Here is a 19,364-nt window from a genome sequence, read left to right on the forward strand (position 1 = left end):
GAGTCAATGACTTATTAATTTCTACATAACGAGTTGAAAAAGATAGATCCAAACATGTTTGAAGCCAAAATTTATCAAATATTTAGCAGATATAAGAGCATATTTTAAAATAAAAAATAAAATTGCGAAAAACAAAGTTTTGTCTCTATAACTATTAGATAAATTATTTTTTTAAAAGTATCATTGGATGAATTCAAATATTTGAGGGGGCTAACTCTTATTTTTGTAGGATAAATTTTAAAAACATTAAAATAATATATATATATATATATATATATATATATATATATATATATATATAAAAGAAAATTTCAAAATTCATGGCGCCCCACCCATGCACATGGCTCTGCCCTGATTGCTAGTTAGCATTTTCCATCGATAGGTTGATGTTAGTAAGTTCATCAATTGCAAGGAATATGCTCTCTACTAATTCTACCGATTAGATTAGTTACTATGCTTCATCCTGACATAAACCATCCAATCTCACTTGTGAAATTAATAAACTTTTTTTACTTCAATATTAATTTGCATTTTATTTTTTTTAATCAAATAGATATATAATGGGAAATATGGAGATTTGAATTTTAGATGTCTCTGCTTAAAATACAAAGAGGTGCTAATTAAGCTAAAACCTACAAGGCTGTAGTCACTTCTCATATATTTAACTTTTTAAGTGATCGCCCTTTACTCATATATTTTATTTTGATATTGAGCTCTTTTAATTTCATTATACATTATGTTTAAAAAAAAAACCTTATTCTACAATAGTCTTTCTATAAATACAATAAAAATAATAAAAATTTTACAACAGTTGAAAATTAACAAAAAAATTTTTGTAACTCAATACGTGTCCATTTATTTATTTATTTAAAATCTTAATATCTTTTTCTTGGAGGTGAGTTTTTACAAATCTACTATTGGATTACATTTTCTTCTTACATCCTCCATAGTTGCAAAATTCTAGAAAATTAAAAATTAATAGCTATGTCATCAATAACTTGTTTAAATTGCAATTTTTTGTTGTTTAATATTATATATAAAATATAATCTTGTAAATCATATAGTAAATAATATCCGATCAACACAAAATTTGACACGCGTATTAAAAGCGTAAAGAACAAGAAATCAAGCGGTTAGATTTTTGAAATATGTAGTAATATTAATGATATTGAGTAAGATTGTAGTTTTAGGCTACAAATAATATTGTAGTTAATACATGTCCATCTATAAAAAAAATTATATAAAATGGTAGATAAGTCGTATAACTCTATCATACACAAAAAAAAAATTCAAATAATCTAGATTTGAGCATATCAACATTCTTCTAAAAAAACACATCATACAACTGCACCCAATTCGGGTGTAAAATTCAGTCACTCCCAATATTTAAGGTATACGAAAAAAATTCTGGTCATAGCATCAATATTCCTCTTAAAATGTTATAAAAATAAAAATAAATAAATAAAAAACAAAATTCACTGTTATAAACACCAAGTAGCCAAAAAAAAAAAAAAAACAAACCTCGTGTCCTGCCCTTACATTTTAATTTTGATTAATTTCACGACTCACATGCATCATCACTCTCCTTCTTTTAAGTTTCTGTCGTTTTGTATATAATTCGATCCAAAACCTTTTTCAGAATCGGAAAGAGGGACTTCTCTGTTTCTCGTCCAATCCTCTGTCTGTCTCTCTGTCGAGTTTAGTTTAGTAAAACACTCTCTCAGATCTTCAAATTTTCCGATCCCATATTGTTAACAAACACAACAACACAACACAACCATGCCGGCCGTGTACGGAGCTCGATTGACAACGTTTGAAGATTCCGAGAAAGAGAGCGAGTACGGTTATGTCCGAAAGGTCCGTACACAACAATTTTATTTTATTTTTTTAATTTGTTTGGGATTGGAACAAATCTGATTTAGTTGTAGATCGGAAATGCTAAACGGTGCGTTTTTTGATTAGATCGTCTCGTTACATTTTTTTTTTCCCTGAGTTATTTTAGGTTTTTTTGATTGATCTGAATTGTCATTTTTGGGTATAATTTTGTGTGCTTTTAGTAATTCGAATTGGATTGAATTTGAACTTGTTAAGCTTTTTCTTTTTTTTGAGATCTAATCATAATCATAATCATGATCATGTGGCTGACAATCTTAGTTAGTGAGAGTGTAATGATTGAGAGAATTGGGAATGAAAATGTGACTGAATTTCAACAAGTTGCTGTTTGATACTACCCGGCTCGGCTTTATTGGTTTGAATGGGTGGATTTTCAGGCCTTTTGGTAACTTGGAACATGCTATGATTATGTTGTTTTTTGATTCGCGGGTATGTTTATTTCCTTGTGTTGTTGATTTGTCGTTAAAGAAATTGCATATGTGATAGATGAAATGCTGATATGGGAATATGAATGGAAGCACAAAGTTAACATCTTTTTAATTTTTCAGTGAAAAAAAATTTGCAACTTTTTAAATTTGAGGGATGATAATCGAGCTTGGACCAAATTATAGGGGACGAGAGCTTCTATCAATCTAGTTCTCAAAGATGTTTATTTCTTTGTGTTGTTGATTGTCGTTAAAGAAATTGCATATGTGATAGACGAAATGCTAATATGGTGTGTTTAGAAGCTGGTATGGGGTGGAATGAATTTAAGGGAAAATGGATGGAGTGATAAAGTTAACATCTTTTTAATTTTTTAGTGAAAAAATTGCAACTTTTTAAATTTGAGTGATGATAATCGAGCTTGGACCAAATTGTAGGGACGAGAGCTTCTATCAATCTAGTTCTCAAGGATGTTTATTTCCTTGTGTTATTGATTATCGTTAAAGAAATTGCATATGTGATAGACAAAATGCTAATATGGCGCGTTTAAAAGCTGGTATGGGGTGAAATGAATTTAAGGGAAAATAGATCGAGTGATAAAGTTGACATCTTTTTTATTTTTCAGTGAAAAATTGCAACTTTCTATATTATAGGGATGAGAGCTTCTATCAATCTAGTTCTCAAAGTAGTATGAATCTTTTAGACTAAGGAAGTATTAGGTTGTCATGTATCTCTTCTTTCACTGTATTACTTTGAGATGCTTTTTGATAGTTATGCAGTAATTTGAATGAAAGAAGATGAGAGCTATGGTGATCAGCAACTGACTCACTTCGTACGTTGAAGTCATTATGAAATCAATTTGTTAACCCATATTATGGTTAATGGGCTTCTGCTTTTATACCTGTGTTTTCCATTCATGAATTAGTTGACCTACAATGGTTAGTGTTGTTGAATTGATGTTGCTGTTACTGCTAGTGTTTCTGTGGGACCTTTTTCTTACTACTATTATCTTTTTTTTTTTTTTATCAAATATCGATTGCATCATTTTAACGTGTTCTCTATTGGGTTTTGTTTCTTTTGATAATACATTTCTGCTTCAAGTTGCTGGTTTTCTAGTTTGGAAATTGGTTAAATTTGCATGTATTGTATTGACTTATTGGTTGCATTGAATTTTTCTCTAATCATTTATAAATGTAAAGAACTGACAGTGATATCTCAAAAAAAACAAAAAAAAATTGTGTGTTTTGCACTTACAAAATATAATTTTACAGGTATCTGGACCTGTCGTCATTGCAGATGGCATGGCTGGGGCTGCAATGTATGAGCTTGTCCGTGTTGGGCACGATAATCTTATTGGTGAGATCATTCGGTTGGAGGGAGATTCTGCTACCATCCAGGGTATTTGCTTTTGTCCCAACTCTTTTTTTTCTAATGTTCTTGGCCTTCTGATAAGGTAAACTTTGTGACAAAAAAGATTGACATGTACCAATAATTGTCTGCCACGTAGCATTATTTTTCCATATCTCACCTCTGAATAATCTTTCTGTTGTAATTCATTCTTCCTTGCATTATCCTTTGCTTTTATGCTCTCTTCTGGTGAGTCATGTTGATCTGCCCTGTTGACCAAATAAATAATAATAGCATCATTATCAGCATCATTATTAATATTATTAGCAATGTCAAGACCTCCCGTTGTTTCCAATAGAGACATCTTGGGTTCAAATCTCCCACCCCAACTATTGATGCATAAGAAAATGAAAAAAATAGTGATGACATGGTAAAATCCAAACATCCTTCTTTTTTTACTTATCAAAAAATATATATATCAGAAAATTTTCACTGCTGTAATATGGTCAATAGAGATGCTAAGAGCTTTGTAGCTCAACTAGTTGGCACCTCCTTGATGTTTTCAGCGGAGACATTCGTAATTCTAATCCCCCCACCCCCAACTATTCAATTTTCCAAAAAAAAAAAAAATGTTGATAGAAGATGTGAGAAACATTAGAATTGATGAAATACCCTTGTGCCTATGGTTATTTCAGTTTATGAGGAAACAGCTGGGTTGACTGTGAATGACCCTGTTCTACGAACACACAAGGTGAGTCCACCTTGTCTTTTTCCCACCTTTTTCTAATGGTGTTGAAAACATCAGCTAACAAATGCTATGCTGATTACAGCCTTTATCAGTGGAGTTGGGACCTGGAATATTGGGAAATATTTTTGATGGAATTCAGGTTTGTCTGAATTATACTTGCAGCTGTAATCTGATGATTTCTTTGGTTTTTAAATCTACTTTAGGTTTAAGCACCGTTTTTCCTAGCAAGCCTTAAGAATGTTGCCATTACTGGCAACAAATCAGTTTTTGATGTTGCATTATTTTAATTTATATATCTAATTGAAACAGAGGCCTTTGAAAACTATTGCAAAAATATCCGGTGATGTCTATATCCCGCGTGGGGTGTCTGTTCCCGCTCTTGACAAAGATATACTTTGGGAATTCCAGCCTAAAAAGATAGGTAATATACGAAAATTTAATCATAGCTGTTAAAAATGATTTTGATTTTGATTTTGTTTGATTGTGGTAGCATCTAATGTCATCCACTGATGGCAGGTGAGGGAGATGCTATAACGGGTGGAGACTTGTATGCTGTAAGTTTTTTAAGATTTGATCTTTGTTTTGTTTAAAGAAAGGAAAAACCCATATTAGAGTAGTACTTGACTGTTTATTTTCTAGCATTAAGTTTCTCCTAAGGCCTAACATTAAGATTTTTCCAATGCAGAGTGTCATTGAAAACAGTCTAATGCAACATCATGTTGCACTTCCTCCTGATGCAATGGGAAAAATTACTTATATTGCACCACCTGGTCAATATTCGCTGAAGGTTTGTCCGTCTAATTTCTTTGGCATGCTACCTTGTGTGCCTCTTGAGTCCATCGGCATTGTCAAGTTAAAATTTTCTTTCTGAATTATTTGCAATTATTTTTTGACGGTTATTCATTTGGGCTTTTGAGCTGCATATTTTGTGATATTGGAATGGCATTTATGAATATATTTTTTTTGTCAATGTTTATACATTTGTTTTGCATCTTTAGGGCTTTTCCCTAGTGTTTCTTGAACTTGAACATGAACTTATATAAGAGAATAAATTCTGTTGGTCTCTTAAATAGAGTCTGAAACTTATAATTTTAACAAATAAGAGAATAAACTGGAAGCCATGTTTTTGACTTCACACTTTAGCATGCAATTTATTAACTTTTCCTAAATTTATATGCAGGATACTGTCTTAGAGCTTGAGTTCCAGGGTGTCAAAAAGCAATTTACTATGCTTCAGGTTTCTAACTTTGTTCCGTTGTTTTCACTTTTATGGCTATAGCTTTGTTCTACCGTTGATAAACTTATATGTGTTTCGTTGTACTTTACCCATATTCAGAGTTGGCCTGTACGTACACCACGGCCTGTTGCATCAAAACTTTCTGCTGATACCCCTCTGCTTACTGGTCAGGTATAAGAATGTCTTGTTGGTTGCTTTATCTATTAATTTTTATTTTGAGAATTGTGCATGTCTGATGGTTTTGTTTCATTTCAGCGTGTTCTTGATGCCCTTTTCCCCTCGGTTCTTGGTGGGACTTGTGCCATACCTGGGGCTTTTGGTTGTGGCAAAACAGTCATTAGTCAAGCTCTTTCTAAGGTGAACTTGTTGACCTACAGAGGCTTATTGTGTATATTTTGGATTATATATTTTAATTTTTTGAGTTTCTAACATACCTTTATATGTGCAGTACTCTAACTCTGATACTGTAGTTTATGTTGGTTGTGGAGAACGAGGAAATGAAATGGCAGAGGTCTGTATTTTCTTATGTTGATCATCAATCAATCATTTTTATTTTTTATTTTTTTTGCAGTTGATTAATCAGGTGTTACCAATTTTTCAGGTTCTTATGGACTTCCCTCAATTGACAATGACATTGCCTGATGGCCGTGAAGAATCTGTCATGAAGCGTACAACACTTGTGGCCAACACTTCAAACATGCCAGTGGCTGCGCGTGAGGCTTCAATTTATACAGGTATTTGTATTAGGTCCTGTGCAACGCTAATTAGTTCAGCTTGTTAAGGTTTGAACACTAAATAATTTGGTGAAATGACCTCTATCAAGAATTTTAAATGCATATTCTGCTAATGCATTGCAGTTGAGTTATAGTTATTTTCATTCTGTTTAGTCATCTGGTGTTACAATTGTTGTAATTTTTGAACATGATATTTATCTCCATATTATATTTGTCCTTTAATTCACTTCATTCTCCCATAAGAATGGGTGGAGGGTGAGGCTGTGGATTCAAAACCCACTGGATACCTGTGTAACCTACCAATTAAGAAAATATGTTCTTCATGCAGCGTATGTCTTAATCCTCTCCTCCTCTGTTAACTTCTGGTGTAATATGTTTCAAAATTGATGTGAAGATGGGTTTCTAGCATTATATCTATTATATTATTTGAAACAATGAAGTTAGTGCATAATTAATTATACGATTTCAATTTTCTTTCTCTGATCTACTTTGTTTTTGAATTGCTGTTGTAGATGGAAAGATACTTTTTGAACATCGTTGTAATTGTTCTTTAAATATTAAGTATTATGTCGTCCTGTGTATTATATTTTTTAATGAATTAATTAGATATATTCCTTACAAGTTCATTTTACAGTCCGGGTATGTTATGATTCATATATATACTGCACTTATATGAACATTATTGTGCTACGGAGGAATAAAATTACTTGCATAGGATATGTTCATCTGGTTGCTTTTGCTGGTCTGGCAAAAGGTAGTCCACTATTTACTGAGGGCTGTGTCATGATAGTTTACAACTTAATCTTGAATTGTCAGGGATCACAATAGCTGAATATTTCAGAGATATGGGATACAATGTCAGCATGATGGCAGATTCAACATCTCGATGGGCAGAAGCATTGCGTGAAATTTCTGGACGGCTGGTTAGTTTTCTCAATTAATTTTAACTCATGTAACACGAGTTTGTACTATTGACTTTTTGAAGGAATCAGTTCAATGATTTATGTGCTACATTGATAATGGTTCATTAATCCCGTATTGTATGAGTTTTGCTTTTACAATCTCTCTCTCTCTCTCTGTGGCCTTTGCTCTTACAAAGTGGTGAGGAGTGTTCTCTTTCTCAATTTCTGGAGACTAATGTCAAACATCTTCTTGTTGGAGTGAAATCAAGTTTATATTCAGTATTTGTTACTCTGTGATTGGGTTGAGATGTACCTTGCTAGGTGAGGAGTGTTCTCTTTCTCAATTTCTGGAGACTAAAGTACATCTTCTTGTTAGAGTGAAATCAAGTTTATATTCAGTATTTGTTACTCTGTGATTGGGTTGAGATTGTACCTCGCTACTTCTAATGGCGTTCTGTAGGTACTTAGTACTTTTTCTTTTCTAGGTATTGGTTTGGTGATTGACTCACATTTACTGTTGGATGCATCCTTGAGTCTTGCCTTTTGGAGGCAGTATCCATATTCAATTTTGTTAGTCTAATAGGCAGTATATCTTTCAGCAGCAAGAGAAGTTGGTATATCTTTCACCAATCTTATGATTAAGTGACTATTGCAATCTTGTCACTGGTATAATTTTTTCGCCTAACTCTTTTTTCTGTTTTTCTTGGAGGTCATAAATATGAGCATGTAGGCCTTTATTTGCCTTATGTTTAATATTTGAAAGTGATTAAAGAAACATGATATATTGTATTTTATGCACATCTCACTTTGGAGATTGTCATCCCCTCTACTTCCTCAGCCTACTTTAATGGTTTTTGTCTTGATTTCTTACACAGGCAGAAATGCCCGCAGATAGTGGATATCCTGCCTACCTGGCAGCGCGTTTAGCCTCATTTTATGAACGTGCTGGTAAAGTAAAATGTCTTGGTAGTCCAGAACGTACTGGTAGCGTCACAATTGTTGGTGCTGTTTCTCCCCCTGGAGGTGATTTCTCAGATCCTGTGACATCTGCAACGCTTGGCATTGTTCAGGTAAAAGATTCTGATATGCTTTCCGCATATCACATATTAATTTCTATGCGCACTAATTCTGGTGGGTGGGGTCATTTGCTTGTAAGTTTTATTGGCTTAAAGCAAGTCCAAAGGGTTCTTCTTTAGAAAGGTTCCTGATGTTATAAAAAAATATAAAACATTCTATGGGCACGTTTCTGAAGTTGGGAACTGAGTGTGGTAAATCCACAATTTTGAGTCCAATATTGCCCTCCATAGGTTGTATTAATTGGATTGTTGCTCCATTGATATTTTTCTATATTATAGCGAGTCAATTTGAGAAATAAGTGTACTTTTCTTTTTTTTCTTTTTTTTTTTGTTGAGAAACAAGTGTAAGCCTAAGGTATGCAGAATTTCTTTTTTCATCATCGTGCAGGTGAATGAGTTTTTCGTTTGATTATTATGCAGAACTATCTAATGGTTCATTTGGATGTAGTAGTTGAAGAGAATGGCATTTAAGTTTTTAGTTTAAGTGGCTTGAATAAAGTTGGAATAGTAAAATAATTTTCTTTTGATGATGAAATTCATGGATTGAAGTAGCCGTTACTAATTTTTGTATGGGAAATAATTAGGCTTAATATGTTTTTAAAAATATATAACACTAGCTGAATTCATGTGGCTGACCTAATCTTAGTTGTCAAGGATCTATAGCCGACCCCAAATTTGTTGTTGTTGTTTGTATAACACTAGGGTTTTTATTGGAGCAAAATCCTCAAAAATCAAATCCATCACGTGGGATTAAAAATGATATTAAGCAATTTAAACTAGCAATTATTATTCCAATACTAGCAACCATTATTTAATCTATCTGCTACTTTATTTGATTGTTCTATTTATTTTTTGCAGGTTTTCTGGGGTTTGGACAAAAAACTTGCCCAGAGGAAACATTTCCCTTCTGTAAACTGGCTTATTTCATATTCAAAGTACTCAGGGGTGTGTACTTAAAACTGTTTCCACATCTTGCTTATCAAATTCATGGTGTAACCTTTTGTGTACAATGATACTAGTCCTATCCATTGATTCGTATGTTTCTCATGTTTCCAGGCATTGGAGTCTTTCTATGATCAATTTGATCCAGATTTTATTAACATCAGGACAAAGGCCCGTGAGGTGCTGCAGAGAGAGGATGACCTGAATGAAATTGTCCAGGTATGTCTTCATTTGTCCTGGTCTTTCTTTTAGGGTGTGTTTGTTTGGAGGTGAAATAGGGAGGATGAAAAACTTTGGAGAGAAAATAGGAAGAGAAACTTTTTTAAGTGTGTTTGGTTGGGTGGGGAGGAAGGAAAATAAATGGTGGGGCCCAGGTGTTTTCTCTCTGGGCCCACCAAAAATTTTTCTCCCTAAAATGGAAAGAAAACTAAGTGAGAATAAATTTTTTATTAATTGACAAAAATACTCATGTGCACATTCTTCAAGTTGCCTTTTTTTTTTTTTTTTTTTTTTTTTTTCTCACTAGGTAGTACGTTGCCCTTTTTTTTTTTCTTCTTCTTCTTCTTCTGGGCAGTTGCCTTTTTTTTTTTTTTTTTTTTTTCACTGGGCAGTACTGTTGCCCTTTTTTTTGTTTTTTGTTTTGTGTTTTTTTCTTTCTGTGCCGTTGCCTTTCTTGATTTTTTTTTTTCTATTCTTTTTGTTTCTTTTGATTTTCAGTACCATTGGCTTTTTTTTTTGGGCAGTAACATTGCCTCTTCTATTTTTGGGATATTATTATTTTTTTAATAAAATTGGATGATTGCTCTTTTTTTGTGATTATTTGTCACTTTTTTTTGTTTTAATTAAGTATCATTCTTCAACAAGGGTATATGAGTAAATTTATGCAAACTCGTATTTTCTATCCTCCCACTTTTCCACTTCTCCAACCAAACGGACCCTTAGTTGGAGATAAAAGAATTCTCTTCTTTTAACTGTTTATAGACGTGATATAACCAATAAGTGGGGGAATTCTGCTAGCTAATAGTAATGGGTGTCTCAGAGGTTCTTAATCATTAAGATAAAGCTGGACTAATTACCTGACGTACACAGTTGTGTAAGTGACATATGGACTTCACCTTCGGATTGATTTTTGGATACAAAGGTATCCTATTGACTGCTATCTGAGTGGTACCACCACCCTACCTAAGTACCTAACCACCTATATTTGGCTATCTGTACTACTCAAAGCACAGATCCCAAGCCGGGGTGAAATTACTTATAAAAAAGAGAGTAGAATGTCCATTATTGCTTTCATTTGGATCAAAGCGTTTATAGCTAATTTAAATGGCTTCTTCTATTAATTACTTAACACCTATGACTATCTTGTTTTTGCAGCTTGTAGGAAAGGATGCTTTAGCTGAAGGAGACAAGATTACCCTAGAGACTGCGAAGCTTTTGAGGGAAGACTATCTTGCTCAGAATGCTTTTACTCCGTAAGTCGCTGCTTATTAGTCAATCTGTCTAAAATCCATCCTGTAAAAATTAGTTTAATATGACAGAGTAGCCTCCACCTAATCTGATACGTGAATTTTGTATTTCTATGACAGATACGACAAATTCTGCCCTTTCTACAAGTCTGTTTGGATGATGCGCAACATTATCCATTTTTTTAATTTGGCCAATCAGGTAGATTTTTTGTTTGCTTCATTTCTTTTCAATTCCCTTTTACTACTGATCTACCACTTCCATCATGTCTTCATCATTGACTGAAGTTTTTTCTCGCCTGTTTTACCTAAGGGTCTCTTTTGTTTCTAGAGAGAGAGAGAGAGAATTTTTAAATTGGCTCCCTTAATCGCTTAATTAATTTCAAGTTTCGTTCTTGGAAAATTAAGGGCAGGGCAAAGAGTTCATTATGCACTCCCCTCTTTTTCATATTTGATATCCTGATTTGAGATCCAAAAGTATCGTAATTCATAAGAGCTAAAGGTTCTCTTACTCCTTAGTGCTTCATTGGGCTCTTGGGAGGATGTAGGAAACAAATTGAAAGTGAATGGATTTAACATTCCTTTTTCCTCTGTTTTGTTTAATCATTATGCTCTCTCTCTCTCTCCCCTTTTTATTTTTATTTATTTATTTTCTTATAACAACTAATTGGAGCACGAGTGCAAAATGAGCTCTAATGTAATGCTGCTTGAAATATGCAGGCGGTGGAGAGAGGAGCTGGTATGGATGGTCAAAAGATTTCTTATACCCTTATCAAACATCGATTGGGAGATCTCTTTTACCGTTTAGTGTAAGTAATAATGGTGCTAGAATAAGTGACCATGGTTTATTCATAATGTACGTGAAGCAGGTTGTAATCTACTGATTTATTGGCATCACAGGTCTCAGAAATTTGAGGATCCGGCTGAAGGAGAAGCAGCTCTTGTGGCCAAATTCAATAAGTTATATGATGACCTGACCAATGGTTTCCGCAACCTCGAGGATGAAACTCGGTGATTAAATGGCTTAAATGTGTGATTTATTATCGATTGTTAAAATGGCAGTTATATCCTTGGATTGAGTTTCTGTTTTTCACTTTTGTATGGAGAACTGCTCTGTTGTTAGGTATATCTCTAGCAAATTTTCTGCTTGTATGGGATATTTTTTAGGTGGGGTTTATAGCTATAATTTTTGTTATGTATTCCAATAATTACCTTGTGTTATTTATTGATAAATAAGAAAAGATACACCGTTTTGTTGTTATTGTGTTGAGCAATAAGAGCTGTAGTTTCAGTATTAAAGTGCTTGTGAAGTTGCTCATTACAAATTTTTTAATTCTGTTAGACTTGGCCTTGGAAGTAGTTATGATTCCTTATGAACTTCTCTTTACTTAACCAGCAGTAACTAGGAGAGGGTTTCTATACCTTTCCATAGTTATGAAGCCTAAAGTTATGGTACCATAATACCAATGCTTCTTAAGGAGCCATTGGATGCCAATTTCCAACTTAGATGAGTCTGGAGGAAGTCATATGTCAAAATAACGATGATATTTGTGTGAGAGTCTGAATGGACATGGATAGGGGTTTAAGTGTCCTCTGAAAGACAGTTTCCCTGAATTTGTTCAGAGCATGGTTGGATGGTAGGACTATGCCATGTATTTTCAATGAAGAACCTCAGGAACCAAAACTCAGGTCAAATGAAAAACTACCAAAAATTTTGTTTCTTGCCCTTTTAGAACTCAGTTTCTGTTTCCCTTATCTTCATCTCGTTAACTATCTTGTCTTGAAGAAAGTTCAAAAAGGCCTTGAAGGGAGCCTTCAGGGTCGTTTATTTTCATCAGCTCCTCTGCCACTTCTGCAGGAGTAACCTCCACCTTCTCTATAAGCCTCTCAACCTGTTCAAAGAGACAATGATGGCGAAGCTCCAGATGGTTAAATGCAAGTTGCTTGAACGCAGAAATGGTGCAATAGTAAAAGCAAATTTGCATGCCCATACGTCCAGGTCTTAACAAAGCAGGGTCAAATCGTTCTCTATGATTAGTTGCGAAGATAATGATGCGTTCATCACCACAACATGACCAAAGACCATCAATTAAATTGAGCAGTCCTGAGAGTGTCATATGTTGAAAAGAACACTTGTTAGAAAACATATTTCTTCAGACTATGATATAACTCGTAGTAACAAATATGCCTAAATTTTACTTGGTTTAGCCATGATGTTCCCCTATAGGTTAAACCACCAAGACATCATTTCAGACTATGATACAAGAAGTATTAGCAAGTAGCAACAAATGCCCCAAATTTTAACTTGTTTTAGCCATGATGTTCTCCTAAAGCTTAAACCACCAAGTACTCTCTTACCATTTTCTCTCTTAATCTCAATGAGTTTTGTTAACTAGAGGGCATTGTTACATACTGACCTTATAATGACATTTTTAAGAAATGGTAGATATTATAATCGCACTAAGCTTAATGTTGCCATGATTCCATGGTTGAGACTTGGAATCCCGATTTTCCAGCTCAGTAGAGCAATCAATATCTTCTATGACAAGTTTTGATCTGCCAGACATGCTGAGTAACAAAGACTTGAGCTGAGAGTTGAAGTGGATGTCAGTTAGATCCGAGTCATAGATGTCAAAGGTTAGGTGATTAGCCATGGCTGCAATCAACCTTGACTTGCCTGTGCCAGGAGGGCCAACAAGTACCCTCCCTCGTTTCCAAGCTTTCCCAATTCTTTTGTAATACTCCTTCCCACTCGAAAATTTGTTCAAATCCTCAATCAATGTCTTCTTGAGCTTTGAGTCCATAGCAAGGGTCTCAAAGGTCATTGGGTGATTGAGATTGATCACGTTCATTGGTGAGTTGAGTTGGACTATGAAATTTTTTTTTATAGTGGATCAGGTTGGGTTCGGGTCATAAGATTCACAAATTCGCCTAACCCAACCTAATCCATCTATAGTTAATACATATTTAAAATTTGAAATATATATTATATAATTTTAGTATTTACTTTTTTGCCACTCTTCCTAAATAAAACCAAAACTCTAAGTTCTCCTCAAATAATGTGTTTGTTTAGTGATATGCTCATAATTATTTAATTATAAATTTGCTCTTATTTGTGGTGGTGCTATTTAAATGCTCAATTTAATAATAATAATAATAATTAAAAAAAAAAACTGTCCAACCCATGGATTCTGATCCAACCCAATCCACGTGGGTTGGATTAGACCTTTCTGATGGGTTAGATTTTTTTTTACCCAACATAGTGGGTTTGGTTAAAAATCTACTTAACTCAACCAAACCGATGTCAGTTTTTCATCCCACCCCATGTGGTGAAAGAAATTTGAGCCCAACTTTTGAAAACATAAAGAATTTTGGACTTCCCTTTGGGTTTAAAGAACCCAGTTTTTTTATGGAAGGAAAAAATATCTAAAATCCGCTAGAAGGAGGGCTTGAACCTCCGACCTTGTGGTTAACAGCCACACGCTCTAACCAACTGAGCTATTCCAGCTTTTGTTATTAATGCATCCTCTTTTTCATACTTTACCTTATCCTATAGAGTAGAAAGCGAAAAAAGCAGAATCATGAACTGCAACTAGAGTTTAGAAAATACAAGAAAGCTTAAAGCAGAAACACCCAAAAAAGAAAATTTGGGAAGGGGGGGGGGGGGGGATGGGGGGTAATTAATGGTTATTGGTTGGAATATTATGGGTGAAAACATATTAAAAAAAATTACAAAAGGAGCTGGTCAAAAAATATTTATAAATCATAGAAAGGACATTTTCTGAAATTTTTTTATTTGCACATTTTCTTATATTCTCCCATGAAATAGTGACAGAGCCAAGATTTCAAATTATCACGAGAGAAGTTGTAAAGACAATATTTCAAAAAGTAACCTTAAAAAATATCAATATTATAACAGAATAATCAATAAAAAAAAATTTATAAACAACTATAATTGTCATACGTAAATATAAACTATATTTATTTTTTCTTATTTAGTTTTAATTTTCTCAATAACTCTCAAAGAAGGATTGTAGGAAGATTTGTAAAATCTACTTCGATACAAATTAGTATGGAATTCAATTTAGTATTGTAAGTTGTAAAACTGATGAGATTTTGAAATAAAGTAGAAATACAAGTAGAGAAGTCATTGCACGAGGCAGGTGGTGGAATGGAGTTTAGGTGAAAAGGGAGCTTCCTAGTCCCAACAATGTTCGTTTATTTATAAAAAGACCCAAGCTTGATTTTTAAAATAACAAATCTGCTCACCCTATTCATTATTATGATATTTCGGTCAAAATGGGAAATTAGCAATAATTTCCAAACAATATAATTTGTAGCTACCGTTTACAAACTATATTTTTTACTAGCATCTCGAGTCTAAAAAACTCGATTTTAGGCCTATAAATCGAGTCTTTGAGGGTTAATTTTTATGGTCTGATTCCGTTTGATGTGGCATTTTTTCCACGTGACTTCCACATGGAAATCGATTCTTAGAGACTCGATTTATATCTGTAAAACAAAAATTTTCAAATGTCTGGAGTTCAAAACATAGATCAACTAAGAACAAGCACAGACCATAACTAATCCACCAAGAAAACCCATTCTACTCAGCTTTTTCAACCCACGACACAAACCCACGGCGACCCACAGAAAGTGTTGGAGTACAAAACACAAACACAGATCAACCACCATCTACAAGCACAGACTAGCGACTATCAAATACAACCCACAAATCCGAGCATTAATCCAACAACTCAGCATAAATCCAACCAAATCCACCCCTAAACAGACCGGATCCGCCACCAGAGAAGAAAGATAGAGAAAAAAAAAAAACTCACCCATGACCACCGACGGCACAAGGCCCACGCCAGAAGAGGAAGACGAAGCAATAGTGGCAAAATCAAAGAGATGTAGAGGCTATGGCGACAAAGGAGAAGGGGATCTAGAGGTTGTGGCGACGGAGCAAAGTGGGTGACCCACGGCGATCTGAACCTGACCCACGGCTAGCCACAAGCATCGATGACCACCCACTCCGAGCTGAAGCTGGTCTGAAGCCACCCCCGTCAACTTGATTCTGTTTCTGTTTCTGGGTTTTTTCTTTTTTCTTTCTCTCTTTCTTCTCTGATAGTGATGAGATGAGAATGTGTAAAGGGTTATACTTGCTTTGTAAAAGGCTTATAAATCGAGTCATGGAGGCCGATCGGCCATGGAGGCTTCATTGAGAGAGAGAGAGAGAGAGAGAGATGCAGGCTTAAAATAGATGAAGGCTTAAAACAGATTTTTTTAGTTTATAAATCGAGTCTCTAAGACTCGATTTCCAAGTGGGCGCCACTTGGACAAAACGCCACATCAGACGTGATCAAACCATGGAAATCGAGTCTTTGAAACTCGATTTTAGCCAAAATCGAGTTTTCTAGACTCGAGATGCTAGTAAAAAATATAGTTTGTAAACAGTAACTACTAATTATAATGTTTAAAAAATAATATTAATTTCCTATTTTGGCCTGATATTTCTTTTAAAATATATATTACCTTCATTAAATGATATTACATTCATTAATTTATATCATTTGGCTTAATAAACGTATCCTGTTGCACTTGTGTCTTACTTTTTCAAAAATTGTCGTGTCGCTGTCCCGTACCACACCTGCACTTATATTCGTGCAGGTGCTTCCTAGATTCTAACATAAATAGCAAACCAAAACCTATCCTTTAAAACACCACCTTTGGAACCATGTTTAGATCTTGACGGTTATAGAACGCCTACAATTCAATTATCTACTCTTTGTATAGTAGATAATATGTGACATTAAGTGAAGAATACTATAAAACATTCTTGCAGCTTAAAGAAAATTCGATTTATACAGCCACAACAAAAAAAATGCGTACCAAGATCAAGGTTTGTGGTTGTAGATTTAGATTATGATGGTTGTAAAACACCACCTTTGGAAGGTTTAGATGTTGACGGTTCCTTCAATTATCTACTTTTTGTATAGCAGATTATATGTGAAATTAAGTGAGAAATACCATAAAACATTATTGCACCTAAAAGAAAAATTAGATAAATACAACTACTATTTCTCTTACCTGCTAGGTTGTGTTTCTAGCAAACCTGCAAAATAAAAAAATTAAAAAAAATCAAACAAACTATTTTTGATAATTCTTTATCTATACACAAATTTGAAGAGTTACTTAAAAAGATGTCGACTTGGACTATTGTATTCAGTATCTCCAGTCTTGTAAACTAGCTTCTTATTCTGATAATTTTTCTTCTTCTTCTCCTCCTCCTTCTTCTAATCCTTCTTCTTATTATTCTCCTCCTCCCTCACCAATATCAACAACATTTTGGTCCTCATTGCATCAAAGGCAACAAAGGGCAAATCACTTTCTGTTTCTCAAAACTTATTTACAAGTCCCAAAACCTTCCTTGGAGGAGAGGATATTTCTCATTTTGCAGTGACTTGATAATCTTTTAGGGGAGATGCTCTCATTTGGTGACTCACTATCCCTGTCCCCATGGAGGAGTAGCTCCCAGATAATTAAGCATAATGGAAAGACTGGCGGCCTTGGTCTTGGTATTTTAGTTGGAGACCAAAAAGACCCAGATATGAAAATCCTCCTTGGTATTTGAGAAAATGCCTGGAATTTTGCTTCCTATTCCTAGCTGATTTCAAATTCAGAAAGCAATATTTATTCTTATTATGAGTTGTTGAGGGACTTGTTGACCCTACTCCTGGATGTATCTTGGAGGATGAAGCTGCTAATTACTTTAATACTTTGGTGTCTTGGTCATACTTTGAGCTCGCATATTCACATCATTTAGAACAGGTCTTAAGTCATTTGACTTGGATCCTCCATATTATAAATTGAGTCTTGATTGGAGAACCTTTGATCAATTTGCTATGGACCATGAATTCATTCATCATGGTTTTGAGACAAATTATGTATAATGAAAATGAAGCGTTGTCTTAACACCTATACTAACTTGAAAAGCCAAAAGGGAAGAGGACCAAGAAAATAACAGTTATGCTCATTCTATTGAGGTTGAAATGATAGATTCTTCTCCACATATTGAGGAATACATTGATGAGTTTTGAAAGTTTTATATCTATAAAACAAAAAGTAGAAAGATGCTGTACCATAAAGAGTTAGACAGAAGTAATTAGAAAATCCCCATAAATTTTAAGCTTAAAATTAACAAAAAAACTAAAAAAAAACTAAAATTTGACAAGCTTAATCTATTAAGAGAACTTGATAATAATCATAATTAGCAAATAAAAAATGGCATAAAAGAGCATCTTATTATATGCCTATATCACTTTATAGAGTCCCAAAAGCGCATAAAAATGATAATTAGCAAATGATAAGTATATGGGAATAAAAGAGTATCTTAGCATCAATTTAAACAAAAATAAAAGTACTAGTTTGTGTAGATTATAGAACATAGAATTGGTAATTTAGCAATATATGCATAAGAGAAGGCATGTAGTGGTTTAGGAAGAGCAGTCATTTGGTAATAAGTTTTGAGCTATAGTAGATGGCCAAAATTATCTTGGAACACCATAACATCCATGGCAGTCTACTATAAGAGCATTCTTATCAAAGCTAAATGCTATTTTTCAGCATTTTTAGTACCTCAAATGATAAAAACACACCTACATCAAATATGCTAAATCCTAAATATTTTAGCATTGAGCTACAGCGAGTTGTTATCAATAACAGTCTGGATTGTAAATTTTTTTTTTTCCAGCCAGCGACTTTTTTTCTCATTTTTGTCTCTCTTTCCTCTCTCAATTCTCTCTTCTCTATTCTCTGCAATTATAGGCCATCATGGGTCCAATGACTATGGGTTTTGATTTTGGGTTGTGGGTCGTGGTATCAGGTCAGGGTCGTGGGTTTGATGACTATGGGTTTTGATTTTGGGTTGTGGGTCGTGGTCCGATGGTCGTGGGTCGTGGTCTGATGGTCCAATGCTCGTGGGTGGTGGCGGCGACGGTTTGATGGTCAGCGATTGTGGTCTGATGGGCATGGGTCATGGGTCCAACGGTCTGATGGTCATGGTTTTGGTTCCTATGGGTCGTGGGTCCGACGATCTGATGGTCATGGGGGATTTTTTTTCAAAATAACCAAATCCCTTAAAAAATTTCATTAGTTAGCAAGGTTTTTAAACTATTTAGCAATCTAACAAATTGAGGGCATAAAACTCGATTTTGCTGTGCTAATTCAAGTCGTTGAGAGTCGATTTCCATGGAACTCGACTCTACACAACTCGATTTCCCTGCATCGGACCAGAACAAGAAAACACAACGAAGCGTCATCAAATCGAAAGACCCAGACAAGAAAATCAATGGATAACCTTCGTAGAGCTTCGTCACCGCTGCCGTCGCTGCCTCCTGGAACCGCTGGTTTGTGTTTCTTCTTTGTTGGTTTGAGTTTCTTCTTTGGTTTTGCCTTCTTCATCTACTTCTTCAGTTTTTGTTTCTGGGTATTCTTCTAGGTTTCATTCTTTGGTTTTCTGGGTTTCTTCGGCTTGGTCTGGTGTTGTCATGGAACTTGAGCATGAAACAGTCGATTTCAAATGGGAAATCGACCCCAA

General features: G+C 34.5%; 2 protein-coding genes and 1 non-coding gene across 3 annotated transcripts; 1 reads left to right on the forward strand and 2 right to left on the reverse strand.

Annotated features, from left to right (window-relative positions):
• The first annotated feature begins 1,512 nt into the window (after nucleotides 1-1,512).
• LOC142634302 (V-type proton ATPase catalytic subunit A) lies at nucleotides 1,513-12,026 on the forward strand. Its single transcript, XM_075808596.1, has 20 exons — nucleotides 1,513-1,857; nucleotides 3,588-3,714; nucleotides 4,359-4,414; nucleotides 4,494-4,550; nucleotides 4,721-4,832; nucleotides 4,928-4,965; nucleotides 5,097-5,198; nucleotides 5,592-5,648; nucleotides 5,748-5,819; nucleotides 5,904-6,005; nucleotides 6,097-6,159; nucleotides 6,250-6,382; nucleotides 7,199-7,305; nucleotides 8,160-8,354; nucleotides 9,219-9,305; nucleotides 9,417-9,521; nucleotides 10,677-10,774; nucleotides 10,889-10,967; nucleotides 11,486-11,574; nucleotides 11,666-12,026. Exons 1-20 carry the CDS (start codon nucleotides 1,780-1,782, stop codon nucleotides 11,778-11,780), a joined length of 1,872 nt encoding a protein of 623 aa, XP_075664711.1. The 5' UTR covers nucleotides 1,513-1,779; the 3' UTR covers nucleotides 11,781-12,026.
• Nucleotides 12,027-12,531: 505 nt separating this feature from the next.
• Nucleotides 12,532-13,617, reverse strand: LOC142635896 (AAA-ATPase At3g50940-like). Its single transcript, XM_075809951.1, has 2 exons — nucleotides 13,230-13,617; nucleotides 12,532-12,881 (listed from the first exon to the last, which is right to left on the reverse strand). The coding sequence occupies exons 1-2, from the start codon at nucleotides 13,615-13,617 to the stop codon at nucleotides 12,532-12,534; spliced, it is 738 nt and encodes a 245-aa protein (XP_075666066.1).
• Nucleotides 13,618-14,199: 582 nt separating this feature from the next.
• On the reverse strand, nucleotides 14,200-14,273 carry TRNAN-GUU (transfer RNA asparagine (anticodon GUU)). The gene has a single exon. It is a non-coding gene; the product is annotated as a tRNA-Asn (tRNA).
• Nucleotides 14,274-19,364: the final 5,091 nt, after the last annotated feature.

This window comes from Castanea sativa, chromosome 5, assembly GCF_040712315.1.
Source record: "Castanea sativa cultivar Marrone di Chiusa Pesio chromosome 5, ASM4071231v1".
In the NCBI taxonomy this organism is placed as follows: Eukaryota; Viridiplantae; Streptophyta; class Magnoliopsida; order Fagales; family Fagaceae; genus Castanea; species Castanea sativa.

Coding starts and splice junctions, on each gene's coding strand:
- LOC142634302 (XM_075808596.1), top strand. CDS start 1,780: ATGCCGGCCGTGTACGGAGCTCGATTGACAACGTTTGAAGATTCCGAG. Junction 6,006..6,096: donor TTAGTCAAGCTCTTTCTAAG/GTGAACTTGTTG, acceptor TTATATGTGCAG/TACTCTAACTCTGATACTGT. Junction 11,575..11,665: donor GATCTCTTTTACCGTTTAGT/GTAAGTAATAAT, acceptor TTGGCATCACAG/GTCTCAGAAATTTGAGGATC.
- LOC142635896 (XM_075809951.1), bottom strand. CDS start 13,617: ATGAACGTGATCAATCTCAATCACCCAATGACCTTTGAGACCCTTGCT. Junction 12,882..13,229: donor GAATCATGGCAACATTAAGC/TTAGTGCGATTA, acceptor CTTTTCAACATA/TGACACTCTCAGGACTGCTC.